At 41.8% G+C, this 26842-nt stretch overlaps 1 protein-coding gene across 1 annotated transcript in view; it reads right to left on the reverse strand.

The window, feature by feature from the left end:
• Cse1l (chromosome segregation 1 like) overlaps positions 1 to 26842 on the reverse strand; it is a 37418-nt gene that overhangs the window by 1870 nt on the left and 8706 nt on the right. Inside the window, exons 3-23 of the mRNA XM_028769579.1 lie at positions 23831 to 23973; positions 21480 to 21581; positions 21251 to 21396; positions 20877 to 20967; positions 18903 to 19010; positions 16796 to 16888; positions 16530 to 16697; positions 15940 to 16069; positions 14951 to 15016; positions 14085 to 14287; positions 13372 to 13456; positions 11893 to 11954; positions 8911 to 9047; positions 7776 to 7879; positions 6414 to 6511; positions 3886 to 4036; positions 3559 to 3767; positions 2549 to 2646; positions 2369 to 2454; positions 1897 to 1978; positions 870 to 1016 (exon numbers count right to left, since the gene is read on the reverse strand). Of these exons, the coding sequence (XP_028625412.1) occupies positions 870 to 1016; positions 1897 to 1978; positions 2369 to 2454; positions 2549 to 2646; positions 3559 to 3767; positions 3886 to 4036; positions 6414 to 6511; positions 7776 to 7879; positions 8911 to 9047; positions 11893 to 11954; positions 13372 to 13456; positions 14085 to 14287; positions 14951 to 15016; positions 15940 to 16069; positions 16530 to 16697; positions 16796 to 16888; positions 18903 to 19010; positions 20877 to 20967; positions 21251 to 21396; positions 21480 to 21581; positions 23831 to 23973 (2509 nt within the window). The remainder of the gene's footprint in view (positions 1 to 869; positions 1017 to 1896; positions 1979 to 2368; positions 2455 to 2548; positions 2647 to 3558; positions 3768 to 3885; positions 4037 to 6413; positions 6512 to 7775; positions 7880 to 8910; positions 9048 to 11892; positions 11955 to 13371; positions 13457 to 14084; positions 14288 to 14950; positions 15017 to 15939; positions 16070 to 16529; positions 16698 to 16795; positions 16889 to 18902; positions 19011 to 20876; positions 20968 to 21250; positions 21397 to 21479; positions 21582 to 23830; positions 23974 to 26842) is intronic.

Genomic DNA, 26842 nt, shown 5'->3' on the forward strand with positions numbered 1-26842 from the left:
CATAAAAGAATCAGCAAGCTCCAGGTTCAAGAATGTGAATGAAGTGCAACTGAGGAAGACACCCCAAAGGTCAACTCATGACGACGAGCACACCCACCCACACACATGCTAATATACATGTGAACATAAACAAAAAGACAAAACCAAAAGAAGCCCTAAGAGACAAACTATGCATAGTGGGCCACACCTGGAATCACAGGAGGAAGAGGCTAGCAAAAGTCTTTATCAGACTTAGAGACAATCTAGATCAGGCTATCAGAGATGGATGGATGGATGAATGAATATTAGATAGACAGACAGATATAGATTCTCTCCCTTCAAATTAAGCATAAAGGCCGTGCAGTGGTGGTGCATGTCTGTAATACCAGTACTTAGGAGGCAGAGACCGGTAGTGTTCAAGTCTAGCCTGGTCTACATAGCTAGTTACAGGATAGTCAGAACTATGGAGAAAATGGGCTGGGGAGATAGCTCAGTGGTTAAGACCACTGACTGTTCTTACAGAGGTCCTGAGTTCAATTCCCAGCAACCTTGTGGTAGCTCAAACCATCTGTAACAGGATCTGATGCCCTCTTCTGGTGTGTCTGAAGAGAGGACAGTGCACTCACATACATAAAATAAATAAATCTTAAAAAAAAAAAAGAAAAGCAAATTAAGCCTCAAAACCAGATCTACCCAGGCTGTGTAGGATTGCTTTACCAACGAACCCAGAAGTGCCTGCAAGTCATGCTGGAATCCATCAGTTGCCAATGGAGAAGCCAAGATCAGAAGACAACTGTCTTGTCTGCCACCACCCTCCAAAAGTAAGCTAGTCAATTATGCAGACACAGGGAAGAAAACCCTTTCCCCTCCCTCTCAGCAGGAATACTCACCACAGCTTCGTGTACTCCGTGTCCATCATTGGTGGACACTCTGTGAGTAATTTGGTTATGCCAACTGCACAGATTTTTTTCTCCACATTTCCAGATACCTTTTGAATCTCTGGAATAATGATTTTTTCCAAAACCATTCCAAACATTCTATTAATAAAAGCAAAACAAATCTACTCAATACTAGACAAGTATTATACTTAGACACACCTTCTCTTAAGCAGAATCTTTAGCTTTTGGGGGAAGGTGAGAAGAAAAATTATTTGCTTAAAATGTTACTCAAAAATTGTTAAATTGTTTTTTAAAGTTGCTCAAGAAATGAAGAACATGGCTAAGATACAAAAGCCAGAACACCTGCCACTAGCAAGGACCAGTGTGCCAGTTCTGGGTCCGGAGCTTCCATCTTTCTTTGCTTACTTATCATTGAGTACATAAGTGCTGACGGTGCATTTGATTAGTCCTTGAATGAGTCAGTAAGTCCTTAAGAGTAACTTCTCCCATTCTAAATGATGTAAAACTCTTATTCTTGCTGAAGTGCAGAAAGATGAGCACTCTGCTCACTGTGAGGAGGGCGCCGAGTCTGGCAGCACATGAGCGCCAGCTAGCCCACAATTCCTACTACCACAAGATGATTGATCTTAAAAGTCAGTCTGCAATGGTTGGAGAGTTGCCCACAGAATTTCCCCTACCCATGCCCTCCACTCATCCGTTAGCCTTCCACTGCCCTAAGGGTCACACGACTAAACACATTCTTTGCACAAAGTCAGAACCAAGTCTCACCAACTGCAAGGCTGTCAGTGCTGCCAGGCTCGGCCCTGCACAAGGCATCCTCTCAGTCTCTTTGCAGACACTGAGCTGAGCAGAGACAGAGACTTGGGAAATGCGGACATTAGCTCTTCTAAAGCATTTCTAAAACCACCGCAAGCTATCCCTAAACTAGAACAAGAAAGCCAGCCACCACTGACACACATAATGGTTTATATTAAAGAGGTCTAATAACTGTCTTCTTATAAACAAAGCCACAACTTACTTTGGTTGTATGCCATCAAATATTTCTTGTAATGCTAGTGCCCCATACTTAATGCAATATAAGTTAATAAACACTAAGAAGCCTGTGGAGAGAAAACAAGAGCATCTTTAGTAACTTCACTGAAACGGAAATTCTCATAGTCTGCCGGGGAATGTTTCAGCACAGAAATCACACTGGCCCAGCAGCTGCCTTCCAAGACCCCACAGAGACAGGGCCCCATGTCTGAATCACAGAGTTTTACTTGAAATCCCCAACTTACACCTCTCCACAAACATTACTGTTTGTACTGAAAAGTGTTTCTTTCCCTAAACCAGACTTTGGAACGTAATACACTTCAAACTAAGTTAGTGTTTGGGACACACAAAATTTTTTTTCAGGTATTTTATATGTAATGTTTATAACCAATGAGAGTTTTGCCCACAGCCAGAGTCTCAAAATCCGTGTCCCAACCCTTTCCAAATGACGTGCTTACTCTTGATAAACTTGGTGGTCTTGGAGTTTTGAAGTCTCTGGAATAGTAGAATGAAGATCTGCTTCCTGTACTGGTCAACTGACTCACTAGAGAATCGAAGAGAAGCACAGATGTCAGCTCAGTCCTTTACGAGCATGTAACAGACTCTTTGCATCAGTGCAGAGGGTTAATGGGACTCACGGAGGCATGTGCTCTATTATACTGTTGAGGAGATAGAAGCCCTGGTGATCGTTTGCCTTGGATGCAATCAACTTCTGGAAGACACCCAGTAATCCAGGCTGCAACAGAGCAGATCGAATAATGAGTGCTCAGAGAGGAGGCAGGGACGATGCTGTGCGGCTCAACAGGCTGCTCTCTGGGAAAGTGGCTACTACTGAGCAATGTAACCAGCGAAGGCAGTGGAGTGGTGGACTGAGAATCGGGAAGGCCACAAAGAACCAAAGATGACTTTCAACTTTTATTTCCCCTGCCCTCATCCCCCAAAGCTGGGATTACATCTGTGTGCAACCACTCCCAGCCTGTGCTAGCTGTTATTTCTGGACTGTAAAAGGGGCGGGGTGACACCCGCACTGCCCTGGTGCTGTTTGTATTCTGTTCATTCTGCTTCCTCAGGAGGAGTTGCCCCAGACTAGGAGTGGGTCACATCTACTCACTCAGGTGATTTCATGTGAACTTTCTGCCGTTCTAACTGGTCAAATAAAGGCTAGAGCCTGTGATTGGGCAGTTTAAAGGAGAGGTGGGAAAAGGAAAAGAATGGAGGAGGAGGAAGAGGAAGAAAAGAAGATGGAGCAGAACCACATGGCCTGGAGAAGCTACAAGTTAGCAAGGGGTGTCAGAGCTGGGGAACAGAGTAGTGTGGTGGTAGATCTGTCCAATCTAGGCATGCAGCTTATAATATAGTAACTGAGGCATTTGTTTTTGCATGGGCTTATTGGGGTTAGGGACTGACTTCAACACCCTTTTACCACAATAAGCCATTGAAGTTAAATCTTTGAAATTAACCTATTGGCCCTTATAGACATAAATATCAAATAGTAGCTACTATCAAAAGTATATACTACCATTTTTATTAACTACATCTCATTTCATAGAATTTAATTATTTTAAGGAAAAAAAAATTAAAAACTGCTACCCCCTTGTTTTTCCAAAGATCTTGAAAATTTAAGTTCTTTATAAGTAAGGGAACTCACAATCTTGTCAGCTGCAGCAGTCGCTATTGTACTTGATCCTCGCTCTAAGAATGCCTGGAGCAGCCTCACTAGAGCAGGGATGTTTCCCGTTCTTTCCCAGAGCACTGGCTGAAGGAGGTGGGGAAACAAGGCCATATAAGAAGATGGGATGTCATTTTTATGTGTTTCCAGAAGTAAAGACATCACTTGAAAGACGTATGGGATAAACTCTGTTGAAGAAATGAAGAGTTGTTAGTGCAGTCACAGGGGCTCTGGCCCAGGGCAGTGGTTTACAGCCACCCCGGCAGTGTTGATGTGTAAGGACAAGGCCTCCCTCTGCTAGCTTACCTTGAACATCGTTCTGTAAGATCTCAGTAAACACTAGAAACAGAGCCTCCTCAAAATTCACAACAGCAGCAGGGTTAGCTTTGCAGGTTATTCTTATAGACAAGCATATTGCTTCAAACATGTAGTGATTGAAATGAGGTTTGCTGGGATTCTGAAATAATAAAAACCATCTCAAAAATCCAAGTGACTATATTATATATCACCCAGAGTAGAACACACCTGACCCTCCTAAAAACAGGTAAAATACACGTCGGCTCCTTTTAAAATGTCAGCATTGAAGCTAGGTATGGTGGAATGCACTTTTAATCTTAATCTTAGTACTAGGTAGAGGCAAGCCGATCTCTCTGAGCTCCAGGCAAACCTGACCTACATAGCTAGTTCCAGGTAAGCAAGGGCTACATATTGAGCTGTTTTTGGTGGCTGTCCTGGAACTAGCTCTGTAGACCAGGTTGGCCTTGAACTTGCATATCTATCCTTCTGCCTCTGCCTCCAGAGTGCTGGGATTAAAGATGTGTACCACCACACCAGTTATGAGACCCTGTCTTAACACAATTAAATGAAATAGTGAGAGGGCTGAGGCTTTGGCTCGGTAAATACAACACTGGCTGCTCCTGTCGAGGGCCTTGCTTAGTTTCTCAGCCTTCGTTTGGTAGCCCACAACCATCTGTACACTTCAATTCTGGAGGTCTGACACCTTCTGACCTTGTGGGCATCAGGTATGCACAGACACACAAACAGGCAAATACACACACAAAAAAATAAATTAGTACCGGGCAGTGGTGGCGCATGCCTTTAATCCCAGCACTTGGGAGGCAGAGGCAGGCGGATTTCTGAGTTCGGGGCCAGCCTGGTCTACAGAGTGAGTTCCAGGACAGCCAGGACTACACAGAGAAACCCTGTCTCGAAAAAACCAAAAAGAAAAAAAAAGAAGTAAATTAGCATTAAGAAAGAAAGAAAAAAAAAATTGGCAGTGCTAGTTCATGAGGAAACCCAGGGCTTCACACACTCTGGGGAAATGCTTGGTTACTTAGCTAGATTTGTTACAGTTCGTTCTGGATCACAGGAGCCTCAGCCCCAGATCGATGTGTTGTGTCAAACTCCTATGTCCTAGGAGAGCCCCACTGTAGGCAGTAGGAAAAGCATGCTCTGGTAATGCCTAGCTTTAACCTGTGTGCACAGGCTGCCAATCCTCAACAACTTTAGAGTTTTATCTTAAACAATAAAATCCTATTTCCTCAAAAGCTCTTGGAAAGCTAGCATGGGCTGGCAAGAGTAGGAGTGTGAGTGTGTATTTGTGTGTGTGTGTGTTACAACTCTGCTTCGTTTCCCATTCCCTAGGCCCCAAAGCAGTTCTGTACTATGAACCCAGATGCTGTCAAACTCCCTCTAATACTTGCTTAGTCTTCAAGAAAAGGATCTTAGCCGGGCAGTGGTGGCACACGCCTTTAATCTCAGCAATTGAGAGACAGAGGCAGGTGGATTTCTGAGTTCGAGGCCAGCCTGGTCTACAGAGTGAGTTCCAGGACAGCCAGGGCTATACAGAGAAACCCTGTCTCGAAAAAGCAAAAAACAAAACAAAACAAAGAAAAGGATTTTGGTGTTCAGACCTAGTTGGCCTGAAACTTCAGACCCACCCACCTTGCCTCCTGAGTGCTGGCATTAAAGGCATGAGCCTTGACCTCAAAAACAAACAAAACTACCCCACAACTGTCACCCTGAAATTCTATTTTATAAATTTAGTAACCAAGTTTGTGTATGAATAAATAAAATTCTTGGTTGTGAGCTTGACTACCATCATTATTCTTTTTAAGACAGGGTTTTCTGTGTAGCAAAGGTCTTTACATAATGCAATAAACGCAAGGAAGAACAGACACAGAAGTCTATTTTCTAATCCGTTAGTGCAGATCCTATCTTATTCCACTTAAAATAGATGCAGGGTCATGCGCTTTCTTAATTTCACAGTGTTGGGCTGGAGAGATGGCTCAGAGGTTAAGAGCACTGACTGCTCTTGCAGAGGTCCTGAGTTCAATTCCCAGCAAGCACATGGTGGCTCACAACCGTCTGTAATGGGATCTGATGCCCTCTTCTGGTGTGTCTGAAGACAGCTATAGTGTACTCATCATATATATAAAAAATAAATAAAAAATATTTCAGTGTCATCTGCCCATTTTGTTATGAGAACATAAATTGTCTATTGGCTTCTGAGCCCACACTGAGAGGTACATTTCCAGCCCACTGTGCATTCGAGACTTTCACAAAAGTATACCAAAGTGAGGTCAGAAGAATGCACAGACCTCCTACAACACCTGGCCTGGTGCCAAAGGGCTCTGAGCCCAGACAGTCCACAGGAAGTTAAAATGACAACCCTCAATTCTGACTTTAATCCCTAGAACCACCAACATGGTGTAAGGAGAACTCTTGCAAACTGTCCTCTCCACTCCACACACAGCATGGCCCCAGTGCACCCACACATGCACACAGAACAGATGTTCATAAAAGGCAACCTAGTTTTCTTAACTGGCTGTTACCTTACTAACAGCCAGCAGCTTCTGTGTGAGTTGAGTGATGAGAGTAGGGATATAGGGGATGATGGCTTCTTGCAGGAGGGAGAAACTTCTCATGATAGCTGTAAAATATAAAAACAGCACAGATAGTTCAGTCAAAGTGACTGGAAGGAAAGACCACTAATTCATCAAATAAAAATCTAAGCTGCTTAAATATCCTCTATATACCTTCATACACTTAGAAATGTCTCCCTTCCTTTTGTATCAGGTATAGTAGAGAATACTAAAGCTCTCCTAAAAGACCCAAAGGTTAAAGAGTTAAAAAGGGACAATGGAAACATTACTAGGTAAGGAAAGGAGCAGACAGAGGAAGGAGGACAGTGGGGCGGCCAGGACAGAGAACTGCAACATTCAGGGGACAGACCTATTATCTTCTTTTAATTAGAAACCACTGGCAGAACTCTTATCCAAGGTCTAAAAGAAACAGTCTCAGCTCACAGCAAACTAAAACATCAGCTACCGATCTTCTTAAACACATTAAAATGCTGAACAGATGAAGCCAGAGTCCATACTATAAAACCTTTGCATGGCAACAGTTGGTACCTAAAAGCACAGGGCACAGGAGAGGCGTACACTGGGTACAACAGTAAGCTAAACGCATGCTCACTAGTACCCCTGTAGGTTCATTTCCAGAGTCAAGGTTGAGTACAAAGCCCCACAGCCACACGCTTGGTTTGAGCAGCAGAAATCTCACTTCTCTTGCCTCTGAACTGTCACAGTCTGTTTCCTCTACCTGAACAAAGACTCACATCAACGCAGCCTGAGCTAAGGCACTCAGAAGACGTGACAATATTTATTGAAAAGGTAATAACACCATGTACACTGGGAACACAGTACCCTCATGGTGTTGAGATCCACGAAGATCCACCTTGGTTTAAAGTCACAGTCACACACACTCTCCTCAGGGAGTTCCTTAGGAAAGCATGTATCATGATTCTGAAAGCAACAGAGACCTCTGAGATGGGGCAGTGAGACAGGGCAGCACATGGCAGGTCACGCTCCTCGGTGTCCCTACAAGTTATGTGCAGCAGGCCCTGCTCTACAGCACTCAACAGACAGGACTGCATGAGCTAATTTGAAATAACTCTGAAAATAACTCTATGAAAGGAAAAATTAAATTTTGCTATATGTCTAATGTAAAACTTAAAAAAAAATTGTTAACAAAGTAACATTTATTTTACTTAAAAAACAAAAAGCAGAAATTTTTTGTTTGAACAGATAGTACCTGGTTCTTGAAGTATAGAAACCCGGTGTATAACTAAAGAGTGTTTACCTTGTAATCTGAGGTTAGAGAGTTATGGTTTGAACACCAGGGAAACGGCCTACCTTTCATAATATATTCATTTTCTGAAGAGCCAGGAAGTGTGAGAGCTTTGAAAAGGTTTGTTAGCAGAATCTCAACAAACGGTGTCATTTCTGCAGCTGTAAAACTATAGACGAGAAAACAGCTTTCAGTCACTACCAACTCTCAGCTTTTCACCATGGAGTGCTCCTGGGCAAATACTACATCACACTTCTTGGCATAAAATGAGCCATCCTCACCACTGACAAGTGTGGGCACCTCTAGGAAGTAATGGTTTACATGAGCTCATGTTAAGTTCCTAATTAGACACACCGGGGTCAAGTGAAACTCAACAAACACACCAGGTGAGCTCAGTGTCCTCTGCACCCAGCCTTTTTGGCTTCTACCTACAACCACAGAGAACAGTGCCCACAATCAGGAGGGTTTCAGCCACCTTCTTCTCTTGAAGGTGCAGCAAATGATCTTTGCATTCATTCACACCTGGGCCTGAAGACACCTCCCAGGATGTCCTTTCATCCTGAGTGCCACTGTGAGCACTTGTGCTCAAGGCTGGGTGAAGAACAGAGGCCAAGACTGTGTTCCATGTCTTACCTAGCACTTGGTTTCAAGAATTAACACGGAAAAACGGTCTGAAAGTCATGCAGAGCCCTCCACTGCATTGCATCCAAGCATCAGACCACAAGAGCTACTTTCCTGACACACAAAGACTGACTCATTTACCTGAAGTGTATCTCAGGAGCTGAGAACAAGAGAGCTCTGTGCACCAGTAGCTGGGAGACACTGCAGACGAGGCTGCCACACTATCTAATGAAGACCTTTGCTTTATTCTCAATAAACACTCAAGTCTCGATCCACGGTTCCTTCTCTCCTTTAGCTGCTAGAAGACTCATATGAGACTCCTGACGTGTTTGTTTTCATTAACCTCACAACTGTTATTTTACTCTGCTCTAATTCACTATCACAGTCAGTCTATTTTGTGAGCTGCCTTACATTCTTTTGGAAAGAGCAGTTCAGTTTAATGAATAAAAATTATACACATAAGTTTTTCTAAATACTAATGACATCATGAAAAAAATCCAGAGATATCTCAGACCAGTAAGGTATATCCTCTGCCTTAAGCTACAAAGTACAGGAAAGGCTCAGAAATCAAATACTTACAGGGTGGCGTTGTTTGGCCCTCTCATAGTGAACAGCCTTTCGAGAGCATGTGCCGCGTAAGTATGAACAACAATGCTCTCAGCCTCCAGGTGACTAATCAAGAGAGGGATAGAGACTAAAAGGTGCTCTTTTGGTACCTGAAAAACATTACCACATCTTCTAAATCCAATGTAACTTTTTAGCAAAAGAAATGGAAAAACACTGTGTTGACATTAAAACCCAGGACCACTCCTACCCCCTGTTGTGCTGTAAAAGGATGTACTGTTGAGAAAGTGACGTCTGAATAGCTGGATTCCCACTCACTTTTAAAGAGTATTTACTCCATGTATATGGGTGTGTACAAAGTGCATTCAGGAGCCTGTGGTCAGATACCCTGGAACTGGAGTAGAGACGGGCATGAACCCCTTCTCTAAGCTATTAACCCCACTGCTTCTTTCCTCTCAATTCTTTTCTGAACGTATATCACGATGAAGGCAGAATCTTAAAATAAGTGAGCACACCAAAATATTGAAAAACAGCTTTCTACAATTGTAAGAACCATACTTTAAAATAATTCAGTTATTTTATATATGGTAATTAAAATTGTGTGTGTGTGTGTGTGTGTGTGTGTGTGTGTGTGTGTGAGAGAGAGAGAGAGAGAGAGAGAGAGAGAGAGAGAGAGAGAGGGAGAGAGAGAGAGAGAATATGTGGAGGAGAGAGCACATCTTGCAGGAGGCACTGCTCTTCTAGGTGGATTTTCAAAATTAAACTCTTGGTCACAGATACCTTTATCAGCTGAGTTCTCTTGCTGGCTCAGCACCAGAGGTATTTAACTAGATAATCTGCCAAGGGTATAAACACCCACAGACAGGGACTAGAAAGATGGCTCAGAGGTTAAGAACACTGACTGCTCTTCCAGAGGACCCAGGTCCAATTTCCAGCATTCACATGATGGCTCACAACCATCTGTAATGGGATCTAATGCCCTCTTCTGGTGTGTTTGAAGGACAGGTACAATGTACTCACATACATAAAATAAAAAAAGACCCAAGGTGTCTGAGTCCTGAACCTGCCCCGTTCACCAGCACAGTGGCCTCTGATATTTATTGAAGAGCTGACATTGAGAGTCAGGTTGAAGTAAGGACTTGCACAAGCCTGACCAGGGGAATCCGATGCCCTCTTCTGACAGTCAAGGGCACCAGGCACACATGTGGTCTACATGTGCATGTAGGCAAACAAACACTCATACACAGAACACAAATTTAAAACATCCTTGTACTTCCATGTTAGGGTAAATTAAGGAAGGAAGTATAAATAAAACATCACTAGCCGGGCAGTGGTGGCGCACACCTTTAATCCCAGCACTTGGGAGGCAGAGGCAGGCGAATTTCTGAGTTCAAGGCCAGCCTGGTCTACATAGTGAGTGCCAGGACAGCCAGGGCTACACAGAGAAACCCTGTCTCGAAAAACCAAAAAAAAAAAAAACATCACTAAAGTTAGATAAAAGGTAAGTTAATGGTGCATATTTTTAATTCCTGGAAAGAGTATCTGAAATTTAAGGCCAACCAGGCCTCATAGTGAGTCCCAAGCCAGTCTGGGCAAACTGTAGGACACTGTTGTGAAGACAATGTAAACACCAAATCAAGAGAAAAAAATATCCTACAGTGATTTATTTCCTTTCCAGTTCTCCCTGAGAAGAAGCCTAGAACCAGTAATGTTTCATTGGCGATACCCCTGGTGCCGTTCGGTGCTCTAAGTTGCAGTTTTTCTTTGAGACGGACATCTTTAAATGGCCTTGACTGATATGGACCTTGCTTATGGAGACTATCCTGTTTTTGCCTCTCAGACTCCTGAGTCCTGGGATTTCACGTATGGGTAGCCATAGCTGGCTTCAGACAGTGGTCTTTAAATTTCCACCTTTCAGAGGGGCTAGCCAGGTCTAGGCAGGAAATGTAGAAGATGAATCTGGAACATTTTGTTATTTGAGAAAAACTCGTAACGACTTTAGAGTCTGTATCAAGAAGACATAGAACCTACATGCAAGAGGCCTGTTAGCCCCCCCCACCACCAAAAAAAGGCAGCTAAAACATCCTAAAGCCCGCATGAGTAAGATAACCTACAAGAATGTTTTCTATAGAGACTGATAATTATATTTTCTACTAATGACATTGTAGTAATGTTAAAATACAGTAAAAATCATGAGGTGTAGATTTTGGAAGTAAACCCAAGAATATGCAAAACATTAAAATGTTACATAAAAAGAGTTGATGATGGTAGCCTTTTTCACATGAACCCACTGATAACATGCTATTTCTAAAAGTGGACAGCGGTCATTGTGTTTTGATAATAACACAAATAATATAAAACATAAATAATACGACAAAAATATATCCATGATGTATTTCTCTTCCCTTGGAGATGGAAATACAGATGGCTTTCTGGGTGAAGGTGCTTGCGGCCATGCCGGACACTCTCCAGTCACACAGAGGAGGAGAGGACTACTGCAGCCCTTTGTCCTCTGACCTCTGTACTTCTCCTGTGGCACGCCCGTTTACCCCAAATACATGTACTAATCAAACTGGACGAGAAGAGAAGGAAAGGACCAGGAGGATGCACTGAGCCAGAAGCCGAGTGTGCAACACTGCACGCTAATGAACCGTCCCAACAGTAAGGCAAGCAGAGCTCGCTCTGATGTGAAGAAGGGCACACCAGACAGGTGAACTAAAGCAACCTGTGGACAGTCTGGGTCAGTCTTTAATACAACTATGTGAGAACACAAGGTACTGCGAGGACTACATGGATCAAAACATGTGTGAGTCCACGGGTTCAGTTCTCAGGACAAGGGAAAGGACAAGATAATTAAGGGAAATTAAGCATCACCTGGAATCACAGGTTACTAAAGAACTTTTTTTGGCTAGATGTAGATGTCCAATATTGATTACAAAGGAGACTAAAGAAGCCACTACATAAAACAATGCAAGGTGTGGGGGAAGCACTACTTACTTGATTCCTAAAAATCATAATATATTTGATGCCATCAGCTTTAAGCACAGGAAACTCATTAACTGTTTAAAAAAACAAAAACACAGAATTACTTAAGATCTGAAGATTACTCACACTCAGACATCAGAGTTTAAACAAGCTCCTCCTGGCCATGTGACCAGAGCTGGCTGATGTGCGTGTCAATGTCCCAGTAATTAAGCTGTCTGGACTCAATTCACCCAGCTGTGATTTGCTTTCAATTCCTCTAGTGAAAGGAAAACAAATGAGTGATGATAAATCCTGGCCAGCTAGCACAAATGACAGCTACACACAGAAGCTCACTGGAATACTGCTGACCCTCAGGTGGAATTCAAGGCAGGCTTCACAATGTCTAGCTGGAGACAAACCTTCCAAGATTGTTAAAAGAATGATCCCAGTTTATACCAGCACACTCACAAACATAGAAAAGCGTCTTACCAACTCCATATCCTTTGAAACTAAATTTGATTTTTTTTTTTAACTTGTTTTTGGAAATAGAATCTGATCTATCCCTATCTGGTCTTGAATTTGTGATGTTGCTTTTAGAAGTCTCTGAACTACTATTTTTGCCTCAGTTTTGAAAGGCTCCGATTATAGACATATCTTACCACATCTGGGTGAGAACTTTTATTTTTACTAATAAATATTTGCTTTTTTTTGAGACAAGGTCTCACTATGCAGTTGTAGTTGTCTAAATCAGACTGAGCTCACAGATGTCTGAGTACTGGGTGTTGGGATTCAAAATATGTATCATCATGACTGGCTAAAATTTATTTAACATGTTCGAGTATTTTGCATTTAAATGTGTGCTGTGATTAAAGGTTTTCACCACCATATCTAACACGGAACTTTTATTTTAATGTTTTTCACACAGGAAGGAAAATAAAGTAAGAGTCTAATCCTAACCGTACATGAGGGTAACTAAGCAGAGTATGGTTCTGTGTCTTTTTTTTTGTTTTGTTTTTTTTTGTTTTTTTGGGACAGGGTTTCTCTGTATATCTCTGGCTGTCCTGGAACTCACTCTGTAGACCAGGCTGGCCTCGAACTCAGAAATCCGCCTGCCTCTGCCTCCCAAGTGCGCCACCACTGCCTGGCCCAGTTCTGTGTCCTTACCCCTAGTTTCTTGTAATAAAAATATGTTCTTGGCAAGGCAGTAGTAGCATACATCTCTAATTCTAGCACTTGGGAGGCAGAGGCAGGTGAATGTCTTTGAGTCTGTGGCCTGCCAGGCCTACAGAGCAAGTTCTAGGACAGGCAGGAAACTCTGTTTGGAAAAGCCAAACAGAAACAAACAAACTAAAACATATTCTTTGTCAAGTTAGTTTTATAGACAGGCAGAAGCTGGGGAACATGTCGTAATTGTCAATAATATGAACAGGATACAGAGCCCTATATTACTACTTCAAAAAGTGACAGTATAACATTGTGAATTACAGATAAGAAACAATTCACAAAACTCACCATTATTTGATTTTAAATCAGGAAGTATGTGATTCACAAAAAATTCAGTTAGGTTCACAAGTTCATTGGCTTGCGTGATTCCATGCTGAAAGAAATGTATAACAGTAAAAATAACATAGTATCAGAAATTTAAGCAAGTTCAGAAAACCGCATCAAAGCTGAAGATGAAGACTTCATTAAACAAATCCTCTATCTTTGTTCTATGAGTACGAATGTTTGCCTTCATGTATGTCAGGTGCTAAGGAAGCCTGAAGAGGTTGTCTAGTTCCATGTAAATTACAAAAGGCTGTGAACCAGCATGTAGGTGCTGGGATTTGAACCCAAGGTCCTCTAGAAGAACAGCTAGAGCTCTTAACTACTAGGCTATCTCATGTCTCCATCCAGTTTTCCCTTTTTCTTTTTTGAACCAGGGTCTCACTATGTAGCCCTGGCTAGTCTTCAGTTCAAAATTCTTCTCCAGCCTCTTGAGAACTGGAATTCTAGCTCCAGCCCAGAGAGAAAACACAACCTCCTAAATATAGTAGCTAAGTTAATGTTCTATACAAAGTCCCTGCATGAATCAAGAGGCAATCCAGCACTCAGTTCACCTACATGAAGCACTGTGAAAGAGTATAGTAAGAGCAACAGGCTGCATTAGCAGAAATATATCGTTTCTTTTTGAGTCTTGTGGCTGCCAATGTGTTTCAGAACCAAATCAACGACAAAAGCTGTACCTTCTGTGTTTGGGCTTTTGATGCCAAAGATGTGACAAGGTAAATAGCTGCATCTTTGTGTTTCCAGTTGACAGATGGATTTTTTGCATATTCCTGGAGCATGGAATTAACATAACCAGAGAAGATTCCTGTCACAGGACCTTCAAAAAATTTGCATAATCCTCGTACAAGATCACAAGCAGCCCTTCGTCTAGTATCAATATCTATAAAACCGAAAGAAAATGTATCTTGGAAAAAAGAAACAACCAGTCCAGAAGCTATCAGCAACACAACAAAAAGAACCTATTTTTTTCTCCAAGAAACACAAAATGAGAATGAAGCTAAAGTGGTCACAATACATAAATCCTACAAAGAGTACTGAGAAAAGACAGAGGTTTAACACTTTTTTGGTTTTGTTTTTTAACAGAAACTGAACCTAGGTAATCAACGTAAGGCCTGATAGATGAGCTATATCTCCAGTCTCTAAAAACTAAGTTCTTTGAGACAGGATACCATACAGCATAGCTGAGGATGTGCTGGACTGTGCTGTGTACGGCGTGTCCACGTGTGTGTTCTGTGCTGTGTACGGCGTGTCCACATGTGTGTTCTGTGTATATACAGCTATTATGAGGCCAGAAGTCAATGTGAGCATCTTCCTCAATCCCTTTACACTTTAAAGAACAAGCTGTGTGTCTATGTGCATGTGAGAGAGGAGGGGGAGATGGGGGAGATGATGACCGACATCAGTCGGGGGCAGGGTTAAAGAAGGAAAACATTTCTAATAAAAGCTAAGACTACACTCTTCGGCACTTCTCACACTTATTAGAAAGAAAAGCTTTGTAATTGGCTTGCTAGGTGACTATTAAACTGAAAACCCGAATACATACCAGAGCCTTCCAAATCCCTCCGTATGTACTCCTCAGAATTATCTTCAAAGGCTTCTTCATCGGCAGCTACAGAGAAAGTTGGTAATTTAACATAGGCTCTGAAGAATACAAGCTATCAAATTCTACACCCAAGCAAGCAGAACTACTTTGTTTTATAAGCAAAGTTTTCTTTCACTGTGACTGCAACAGAAAGTTAGCATTGGGCAGACCGCAGTTATAATAAAGAACAAGGCTCCTAGGATGCACCTTCACCTCCAGCAGTCAAAAGTTTAGGCATCATTCTAGGAATATCTTCTGTGTTGCCGGTAAAGACATTAAAACAAAACCTAACTATACTCACTATTATCTGATAAATCATTTTGGTGATAAAAACAAGTAGGGCAGACATTATCAGATTAAAGATGCGTCCTTCAAATTTATTTGTGGCTTAAAAACTCACAAATAAAACACATGGCACATTACATTACCCTTAGGTTCCTTGCTGTTGAAGCTAACATCTGAGAAGCCCTGGGCAGGTGATGGACAACATAACCACCCACCTGCCCAATTAAGAGGCAAAACATGGGCTCTCCACTTTAAACAAGACAGAGTCAACCTTCAACTAAACCATTTAAAAACACTTTACCTTAGTGAAATATTAAAATACTTACAATACTAAAATTAAACAATTTCATGAATTTGAGACTTTCTCAATATTTTTTATAAAAGAAAACCTCACAACACACGCACACAACCATCACAACAATCACTTCACAGATGTTACATTTTCTACCTTTGTTTAGAAACCAGAGGCCACAAGTTTTATTTGGTAGTTTAAAAAAATTAAATCTTATAATGAAAAGAAGTCATCTTTTAAGCTGATGTTAAGCACCATAAAGCAAGAGGAGTGCAGAGCTGAGCTGTGGCCTCAGGATCGTCTGTCTCCACTTGTCCACTGTAAAGAACAGTGTTTCCTCCCCTGAAAACCCTTGCCACTTTGCCATAATTACCTCTAAATTCCATGTTAGGCACAATAACTTTTTCACAGATACTTGTCAGCGTGTTCTGGTCCTCAAACAGATTCTTATAATGTGGTCTTTCGCAAACTGAAGCCAGAAACTGAATTGCATTACTTACCAACTGAAACAAAACACAAAAAATAAGAATATATTTAAAAGCAACACCAATTTATTTCTTGTATAAAATAAACAAGTTAAGAATATAATGGCTCGGCCGGGCGGTGGTGGCGCACGCCTTTAATCCCAGCACTCGGGAGGCAGAGGCAGGCGGATTTCTGAGTTCGAGGCCAGCCTGGTCTACAGAGTGAGTTCCAGGACAGCCCGGGCTATACAGAGAAACCCTGTCTCGAAAAACCAAAAAAAAAAAAAAAAAAAAAAAAGAATATAATGGCTCAGCCGGACGGTGGTGGCGCACGGCTTTAATCCCAGCACTTGGGAGGCAGAGGCAGGTGGATTTCTGAGTTCGAGGCTAGCCTGGTCTACAGAGTGAGTTCCAGGACAGCCAGGGCTACACAGAGAAACCCTGTCTCGAAAAACCAAAAAAAAAAAGAAAGAATATAATGGCTCTACCCTCATCTTACCAAATCATATTTAACCTCTTGCCCTGTTGTCACTAGCAAATTCCAGATGGCCGTGACAAAGCGAGGGAGGTACCGCTGGAACTCCTCATCATATTTCTGTGCATAGAGAGCGGCATTATCACAGATCTGAGACTTTAAAAGCTCCAGTAAGCCTGCTTCCTCTTCATCCTTACATGAGAGAAAAGACAAAACTAAAACAGGTGAACACCAACAAGACTGTCCCAAAATAATTCTTGAGGAAGGAAACAGCCTGACAATCTACTTACATCGGTCTGTAGGAGCTTATTATCCAGTGTCAAGAGGGTATGAAAATTGTTCATCCAAGTTTCCATATTATCTTCAAAGAATTCAGGGAGATCCTGAAGAATAACCATGGACTTGAGACTTTTGATTAAAACAAATAATTACTTTAACCAATTTGCCCAAGCCTGTAAGCTCAAGTCCCGACTTTAGTCTGAAAATTCTACTTCACCTGCAACTGTAGCAGTTGACTGGTAAGTGTGCTGTCTGTCCTGCATTCATATGCATCTGACCATCAGCACACTGGTCCGTGCTGCCTCCGTCTCTATCACTTACTCCTTCAGGGCTCAGTAAGGACAGTATGAAGCTCATGCTCACAGAGCACACCGATACAACATCTGCCGCTCTGCCCTCCCAAAGCCTTCGCTTACTGTAAGATGGCCACCACACAACACTGTCTGCCTATCCACTGCTGATTTCCATAGCACAGACAGCACTGTCTTCTGAAGCACCTCATTGTGACAACTTGAGCTTATTTTTTATAAAGTGTATAATAAAAACAATCCATGTTACAAAAAAAAAAAAAGAAAGAAAGAAAAGAAACAAACCCTAGCAGTATTCAGTTAAGTAATGACTGTGCTCTCTGGTTCACCACGTATTGTTTGAGGAAATCTGTCTCCTTCTTTACTTAATAAAAATGCAATTTCCTTTGGGGAATGTTTATCACACGACTGCAAATACTATCATGATCTGAGACTAAAAACAGGCACTGACTACGTAAAATCCACAGGCCAAACCCTTTTTCTTCTCTTTTGGTGTATTCACGCATCAATGACTACAACTTTCCTCTGTCCTGACTCTCTGACTCAAGAACAGGACAGATGGCATGTGGACGCACACACAGACCGAGAAGAAGAAAACGATGAAAGAGCTCAAGAGACACTTAGAGGTTAAGAGCACTTATTGATCTTATATGGGTCACTGGTTCCCAGCACCCATGTGGTGAGTCCTAAATACCTGCAACTCAAGTTCTAGGGGATCCAAAGTCCTTTTCTGACTGCTTGTGTGCATACACACACATAGCACATACTCACACAGCACAAATTACACACACACTTTCTTTTTTTCAAAGAACATAGGGAAGAACTAGAGATGGTATCTTGGTAACAATCTTAATAGGCATTTCTTGCTATAACACAATGGACACCAGTGTTCCCTCTGAAATACCACTGGTTCTTATTCCTGTCAGAGTTTTTCCCTTCTCTCACAAGTGTACAATGAGAGAGCTCAGTGGTTAACGGCACTTGCTGCTCTTTCAGAGTACCTAAGTCTGATCCCTAGCACCTACATGGTGGCTCACAACTACCTGTAACTTCACCCACTTCTGGCCTTCTCAGGCCCCCATAAACACGCATATGGCACACATTCACACAAATATATTTTTAAAAAAAAAATTTAAAAATTACATTAACAATTTTTGTCTCTGTGTGCATGTGTTCATACGTGAGTCATCTGGGAGCTGACTATCCCCTACCACATGTATCCTGGGGTCAAATTCAAAGGAGCACTTCTACATACAGAGCTTATCCTACTGGCCCTCAGAAATCCAATTCTGTAATGCTGTCAATAAAATTTGCAGGTGATGAAGAAATGGTTTAGTAATTTTTAGTTTACAGTACCATAAAGCAGCTCACAATTGTCTCTAACTCCAGTTCTGATGTCAAGCCACCTCTCCAACATCCAATTTTAAAAATTTTAAGATTTTTGAGGTCTTCCTTTTGTTCATGTACATAAATACATAGTTTCTCAGGATTATCTGAGTAGTTTATTCACAGTAGTTTTCCTTGAGGACCTGGGAGAGAGAGAGAGGCTCTGGCGGCAGTGAGAAGCATCAGCTTTACTGGCTGACTAGAAAGCAGTGTTTCCCTAGCTCCACCATCTCCAAGAACTACTAAATACAATTCTGTGGGTGTATAAAGAATAGAGAGGAAAAAATCCCTACCAAACAAACCATGAAAAAGGATTTATTTTCTTCTAAAACCAATGCTGGGAAAAGCAGCCTTCTCAGGTGGACTGTGTATTCAACGAGGAGAAAAGAACAAAACCAAAAGCAAGACACCAAATGAAACTTACCTGAAAGTTTAAACTATAGAACAATTTTGAGATCAAGATCAAGGAAGAGAAGAGAATCCTCAAGGCAGAGGCGTCATTTGCATGGGTGCTGCACAGTTCAATGGTGGCCTTGGGGAGGAGTTTAGGAACATGGTTTTAGTACAGCAAATCCAGCTTGCTGAGCCCAGTGAAACAGCTTTGTACTGTGCTGAGACTACTCCAAATGAGGTCTCTAAATGTAACATATATTCACTTAAGAGATTTTGAAAAACAAGGGTACGTATTTTAATCTGTCTGTAATACCTAATGAAAAATCCTTATTTTAACACTGAAATCTTTCCATCACCTATGTGCATACATATAAATAATAAATAAGACAGTTTGAACATGTTCTCATTAAGAAATTCCTCTACTGCCACTGGGCATGCCTTTAATCCCAGCACTTGTGAGGCAGAGAAAGGGAGTTTGGTCTACAGAGCAAGTTCCAGGACAGCCAGGGCTACATGAATAAATTGCCTCAAAAGACAAAACAGAAATGAAAAGGAAAGGAAACAAAAAGAAAAACAATTCCTCTACCATTTGGTTAGGTCATTATCCTGGCTGTCCCAATGGTTTTATCTACACAATGTTCATTCTGCATGCTTCCACTTTGGAGTCTGAGATTCTACAGAAGCAGTACAAGGCAGCACAGGAATGAGTTTGGGAGCCAGAGATCTGAAGAGAACCTAGACTCTATTCCTCACAAGGACTATTACTCTAGCAGTGAGTTACAGCTGGGTGTGGTCAGGCAAGCATATGATCTAAGTAAAAGCAAGTGGACTCTCAAGTTCTACGGAAGCATAAGCTGCACAGGAAGAGCAAATCACACACAAAAGATCGGAGTAGGGTGGGGTTGGAGCAACAGTCACATGCATGAAGGCAAGGGTCTGACCGTCAGCAACACACACACACCCGTTGGGGGAGATGCACTCATGTAAGCAGCTACTTGGGAGATGAAGACAGGATCACCACGGTAAATTCAGGGCCATCACCGGAATAAATTCAAGGTCAGCCTGGACTCTACAAGGCTGTCTTACAATAAATAAACTAAAGCTAGGTGTCACATATCTTACACTTTTAACATCAGGATGCAGAGTAAAGGAGTCACTGAGTTTGAGGCCAATGATGTCCATGCAGAGTTCTAGGCTCAACAGGGCTACACAGTGAAACCCTAAGCGGGATACAATGTGGTGGCACCTAGCTTTAATTCCTTGACTCAAAGGCTGATGGATCTATGAGTCTAAGGCCAGCTTGGTCTAGATAGCAAGTCTTAGGCTACCCAGAGCTACCCAGAGCTACCCAGAGTGGGAGGCTAGGAGATGACCGGGTGGTTAAGAGCACTACATGGATAAGAATCTACAGTTCCAGGGAATCCAACAAGCTTACACATGGTGCATATACATGCAGGCAGGCAAAATATTCATATACGTGAAATAAAATAAATAAATAAATCCAGAGAGACACCCTGTCTCAAAATACTTCTGATTTCTGGCCTCCCAAACCCATTGTGCAAAATATAAGTAGCAGATGACAGAATTTTTGTATGTTAACCCCTGATGGGCAATGATGGCTTGTACACCTTTTAATCCTAGCACTCAGGAGGCAGAGGCAGGCAGATCTCTGATGAGTTAAAGGCTAGTCTGGCCTACGGAGTGAATTTCAGGACTGCCAAGGCTTCACAAAGAAACCCTGTCTCAACAAAATAAAACAAGCAAACAAACAAACAACCAAAAACCAAAACCCAAAAAAACCAAACAACCCCCAAAATAACAAAAGCCACAAACAGAACAAACTTTCCGTACTTTGCATACTCCTACTATGTGAGCAAATGTTACTTGATTTATTCTAAAATTTAGAATGAAAAATACATACTAAGGTTTAAAAAAAATAAGCTCAAAATTTATACATGTATTTAAGAAATGTGAAATACTAGGTGATCTTCAAGACATACCATACCTTAAATAGATTAGTCAAAGGCAAAGCAAAGGCATCCAAGACAAGCTTAATTTCAGTCCATAGCTCATTTGACTTAAATTCATGCCGGTATCTAGGAAATGAAGTGTAAATTCAGCTTTGTTTGTTGTTCAAGGACAGATGATTAGACACCTTCAACCAGAGGCTTCTGAAGTATGAAGAGCAATCTAATCAGCTCAGAGAAACTAGGACAGTGTGAGATGAATGCTCTTGCTTGAGAAGCAAACACAGTGAGCTGAATGGCTTCCCATGTCACTCAAAGGTGTGCACACTCAAGAGTAAGAAGTCACACAGCAGAGATGTACACTAACGTAAAAGAGAAGGTGTAGTAAAAGAACAAACGTATCTGTTAATACCGTTTAAACAGTGAGTGTGCCGTACGAAGAACTCCATTAATGACATGGAAGTCTCCACTCTGAAAGCGATTCACCATTTCTGTCAGCAAGTCAGGCCATTTCTGAGGGAAATCTTCTCTGCCAATAATGCTAATAGCATCACTCAACTAGGGGAAGAAAGGTTTAATGAGCAGAAAGCCTCAAGAAGGAGTGGCCAACCCCCGGCCTCGCCCAGGAGTAGGCACGTTACCTGCTTCTGGATCTGCTCTGGGCTGCTCAGCATCAGATGCACTATGTTGGCTTTAATAGCTACTCGATCAGCCTCACAAATTTTGTTTGGCTCATCTTCAACCTAAGAGCAAAATATCAACAAGCAAGTGACACAAGATCCACTTTTACATCCATCTGGGCTTTCAGATAGAATACACTAATTTTATTATCTCAGGTTACCAAGGAAAATAGAGGAAAATAGCTATTTAAAAAAAAAGATTTATTTATTTTACAGTATATGAGCACACTGTAGCTGTCTTCAGACACACCAGAAGAGGGCATCAGATCTCATTACAGATAGTTGTGAGCCACCATGTGGTTGCTGGGATTTGAACTCATGACCTTTGGAAGAGCAATCAGTGCTCTTAACCACTGAGCCATCTCTCCAATCCCAGAAAGTAGGTATTCTTCAGTTTTCTCTTTCAAGAATAGTTACAGATTTTTCTTTCTCTCCTCCTCTTCCTCCTTCCTTCCTCCTCTTCCCCCTCCTCCTTCTTCTTTTTTTTTTAGTTTTACAAGACATGGTTTCTCTTTGTAGCCTTGGCTGTCCTGTAGCTCCCTCTGTAGACCATGCTGCCATGCTGGCCTGGAACTCACACAGACCAGCCTGCCTCTGCCTCCTGAGTGCTGGGATTAAAGGAGTGTGCCACCATCACCCAGGTACATACATTTTTTTCAAAGAGAAGCACGGAGATGGGCACCTGTAATCCCAGTACACATGAGATTAAGTGACAGCTTCTGATACAAAGTGAGTTTAAGGCTATATTGTCTGTGTGATGGTTTGTATATGCTTGGCCCAGGGAGTGGCACTATTAGGAGGTGTGGAATTGTTGAAGTAGTTTGTCATTGTGAACTTGGGCTTAAAACTCTCATCCTAGCTGTCATTATTTTCCTAGGAGCCTTCAGATAAAGATGTAGAACTCTCAGCTCCTCCTGCACCATGCCTGCCTGGATGTTGCCATGCTCCCAACTTGATGATAATGGACTGAACCTCTGAACCTGTAAGCCAGCCTCAATTAAATGTTGTTCTTATAAGAGTTGCCTTGGTCATGGTCTCTGCTCACAGCAGTAAAACCCTGACTAAGATAGTCTCTAGTAAATAAATGGATGGATGAAGATGGCTCAGTGGATATAGCGCTCACCAGGCAAGTATGAGGACTTGAGTTCAAGTAAATCTCCACAGTCCACAGAGAAGCCAGATTTGTAGCAGAAACACCTGTAATCCTAGCACTCCAGTGAGATGGAACAGAAACAGAAGCCCTAGAAGTCAGGGCCAGCAGAACACACAGAAGAAAAAGACCAAATAGAACATGTCTCAAACAACCGGAAAAATAAGGACCAAGATCAGATGTTGTCCTCTGACCTGCAAATGCGTACTGTGGCAATCATATACATGCATGAGCCCAAATACACAGAGCTGAAGGCAGGGATAATGAGCAGAATGTTTGCATAGCATACAGAGTCCTAGATTCCATCTCCAGGACTGAATAAATTAGGCATGGTGTGCATGCCTATAATCTACCACTTAGGAAGTAGAGGCTGATGGCCTAAGGGCTTAAGGCTGTTCTCAGAGACAGCATATTTTGAGGCCACTCTGGGCTGCATGAGACCCTTGTCCTTTTTTTTTTTTTTTTTTTTTTGGAGACAGGGTTTCTCTGTATAGCCTGTCCTGTCCTGGAACTCACTCTGTAGACCAGGCTGGCCTCGAACTCAGAAATCCACCTGCCTCTGCCTCCCAAGTGCTGGAATTAAAGGCGCCACCACTGCCTGGCGAGACCCTTGTCTTAAAAAAAAAGAAGGCTGTGGTGGCACAAAGTATTCGACCTTTAAAAAACACACACACACACACACACACACACACACACACACACACACACCCCTCTTTAATCACAGCACACTCAGGAGGCAGAGGCAGGTGAATCTCTGTGAGTTCAAGGCTGGTCTGGTCTATAGAGAGAACTTCAGACCAGCCAGGGCTACAAAGGCCCTGTTGTGAAATAAACTGATGAATGAATATCTTAATTACTTTAAAGTTTACTTTTTTTGGAATAGGATTTCATTGTGCTGCCCAGGCTGTCCTTGACCTTGGTATCCTGGTTTAACTGGGAGTACAAACACACAACACATACCCACCTTAACCTACTTTAATTATCCATTTACCAGGTCTCCTAACTCAGTTAACAATCTGAATGTTATGTGGAATTTAAATGAAATAACAGGCATTTTAGAAGAACCTGTTCATCATTAATCAATGTCTAAATCTATTAAAGGCATTTATATAAACCATATAAACATACACAGTATCTGATTACGCATTCCCAAAATACTTACAATTCTCCAATTCCTTTTAATATAGTTCTTGAAGGTTACTGAAGCACATACTTTAATGACATTATCCTGTGACTTTTCCAATAATGTTAAAAGCAACAGTGGGTAATTCTGATTTCCTTCTACAGATTCGAGAAATTTCTCAGCTGTAAAAGAATTTTCATGTTAGACTTATTATATACTAATAATGTTTTCACTCTATACCTATAATGAACTATGCCTATATTAAAAGTATAAAAATGGCCGGGCGGTGGTGGCGCACGCCTTTAATCCCAGCGCTTGGGAGGCAGAGACAGGTGGATTTCTGAGTTCGAGGCCAGCCTGGTCTACAGAGTGAGTTCCAGGACAGCCAGGGCTACACAGAAAAACCCTGTCTCGAAAAAAAACCAAAAAACAAAAAAAAAAAAAAAAAAAAAGTATAAAAATACCAAAAAAGAAGAAAGATTAGATGACAAATAACGGTCATCTGAGCACATGGGAGGGTCCAGGACAACCCAGGCTACACACTGGACTTTTTGCTAATTGGAGCTACACAATGACAGTCTCTCTTACAAACAAAACAAACAGATCAGATACATAACTAGAAACCAACCAATGCACAGATTAGAGCATCTTTCCCACGGGGTAACACTCGTTTCATCGATTAAATGGTTCACACATAACATTCAATAAATGACCTCATTCAGCTCCCCCACATCTGCTCAGCTGACTAGTCACCCAAAGCTGTGGCTTCCCAGGGAGCAGCTCCATGGGACTGCTATGTCACACATCTGCCGCCTTCCTTCCACAGGGTTATCCGTAGTGCTAGTGAGTTCATCATGTGAACATGCTATTACCCAGGAGCTAAACTGCCCTTAAAGTCTAACACTACTATTAGCTCACCCGAGACCACAAAACTAAGACAAAAGATTTTTGTTCTGGTCCTTTAAAGAAGATATTTATTCATGTAGACTTGATGGTGCACACCTTTAATCTGAGTGCTTGGGAGGCAAAGGGAGGAGGGGCTCTGCAAGTTTAAGGCCAAGTTGGTTGTCATAGAAAGTATAAGCCAGCCTGGTCTATACTGAGATCCTGACTCAAAAAAACAAACAAAAACAACCAAAATAGAGAGAAAAAAGTTTTACTGTTATTTCCCATGTATTGTGTCGATTACCTGCACTCGTGTGCCTGTGACTATATTGGCTTCCCGAAACCTGCTGTTCTGTATCTACCATGTACTTTATAAAAAAATTCAGACTGTAGAATTGAAAAATGTTTTCAGGAAAATACATACTATGTTGTTTTTTTGTTTGATGTGTGATTTTTAAAAATCTGTTATTTATTTACTTATTTTTAAACCACCTGAAGTCTGTCTGTCTACCTAGTTTATTTATGTGTGATGATATCTTCTTCTACCAGGTTGGTTCCAGAGATCACACTCAAGTCATCCAGCTTGGCAGCAAGCACCTTTACTCACTAAGCCATTTCAACTACCCTCATTCACTCACAGAGCCTCAGTGGCCTTTAATTCAGTATGTAACCAAGGATGATCTTGGACATCTGATCATCCTGTGTCCCCATTCCTAAAGCTGGGATTATAGGAATGGTCTACCAGGTATCAATTATACAGTATTGGGGAGGGGAATATCCAGGTTCAAACATGCTAGACAAGCACTCTACCTTGACTCAAAAGTTTGAGTCAGTCTTCTTGTGTTTGCTGGTTTTCCTATACAACACTCCTACTGACAGTTAAGCATGTAAAAGGATTTACTGTCACACATCTGTACAAGACTAAGAACCCAAGCTCTATGCATGGAACTAGGTACAGGTAGAAAAGAACCAACTTTATACAAAGTTGTCCTCTGCCACAAAAACACTGTGACATCCCTGATCTGTCTCTCCTCCCTCCCTTATTCTGTCTTCCTTTCACTCACACACTTTTTTTTTTTTTTTTTTTTTTTGGTTTTTTCGAGACAGGGTTTCTCTGTGTAGCCCGGGCTGTCCTGGAACTCACTCTGTAGACCAGGCTGGCCTCGAACTCAGAAATCCACCTGCCTCTGCCTCCCAAGTGCTGGGATTAAAGGCATGCACCACCACCGCCCGGCTTACTCACACACTCTTATAAATTAATTTAGTTAATTAAAACTTTCCCGTGTTGACATGTCTCTGCATTAGTAAAGAACCTCAAAAGTCTTCCGATTCCAGGCTAGGGAGACGGTTCACTCAGTACAACAATAAGCAGGTGATGACCAGAGTTCCTCCTAGAATCCTAGTGTTTAAAAGACATAAGGATCTGTGGTGCTCACTGAGGAGGAAGTCTATCCAATGAATGAGCTAGATTCTGTAAGAGGTCCTGTCTCAAAGATAAGTGGAATTACAGAAGCAGAAACATGGCAGAGGCGAAACACATAGCTAGACACAGACAGACACACACACACAGAGACTGTTCCAATTTTCTATGTACATCCATACATGATCCAGTAACCAACGTCTCTATCATGTCATAAAGATGTAGGCAGTCTAACAAGTGCAGGGCACAGACAGATAACACAGACTCATTGTGAGGCCTTGTATCACTCTTTGAGAAACGTGCTTCCCAGAAACGGCAGTTGACGTCTATACTCTGTCCTGGGGTCATAAGGCTTTTTTAGCACCCTTACATTTTAAGAACACATTAAAAAATAAGTTTTAATAGTGTTAGCATAGGCTTTCTAGGAAATTCTAAGAAGATTAGAGTCATTAATTTTTCCTTATACAGGAACACATCAGGGACATCAGTGTGACTCTCAGAAAAACAGATGGGGCTCAGAGAGGTGGCTTGGTTGGGTCAGTGCTTGTTGGCCAAGCATGTGAACCTGCGTTCCATCCCAGCTCCCACATAAAAACAGAGCACAAGAGAGCATGTCAGTTATTCCAGGGCTATTCAAGTAAGCAAGTATTCAAGTACTCAACTGTGCTTGCTGGTCATCCAGTCTAACCAAATCAGTGAGCTCCTGGTTCAGAGATCCTGTCTCAAAAATTATCACTAAGACAGCG

Source organism: Grammomys surdaster, unplaced genomic scaffold (genome assembly GCF_004785775.1).
Source record: "Grammomys surdaster isolate TR1022 unplaced genomic scaffold, NIH_TR_1.0 193, whole genome shotgun sequence".
NCBI classification, from domain to species: domain Eukaryota; kingdom Metazoa; phylum Chordata; class Mammalia; order Rodentia; family Muridae; genus Grammomys; species Grammomys surdaster.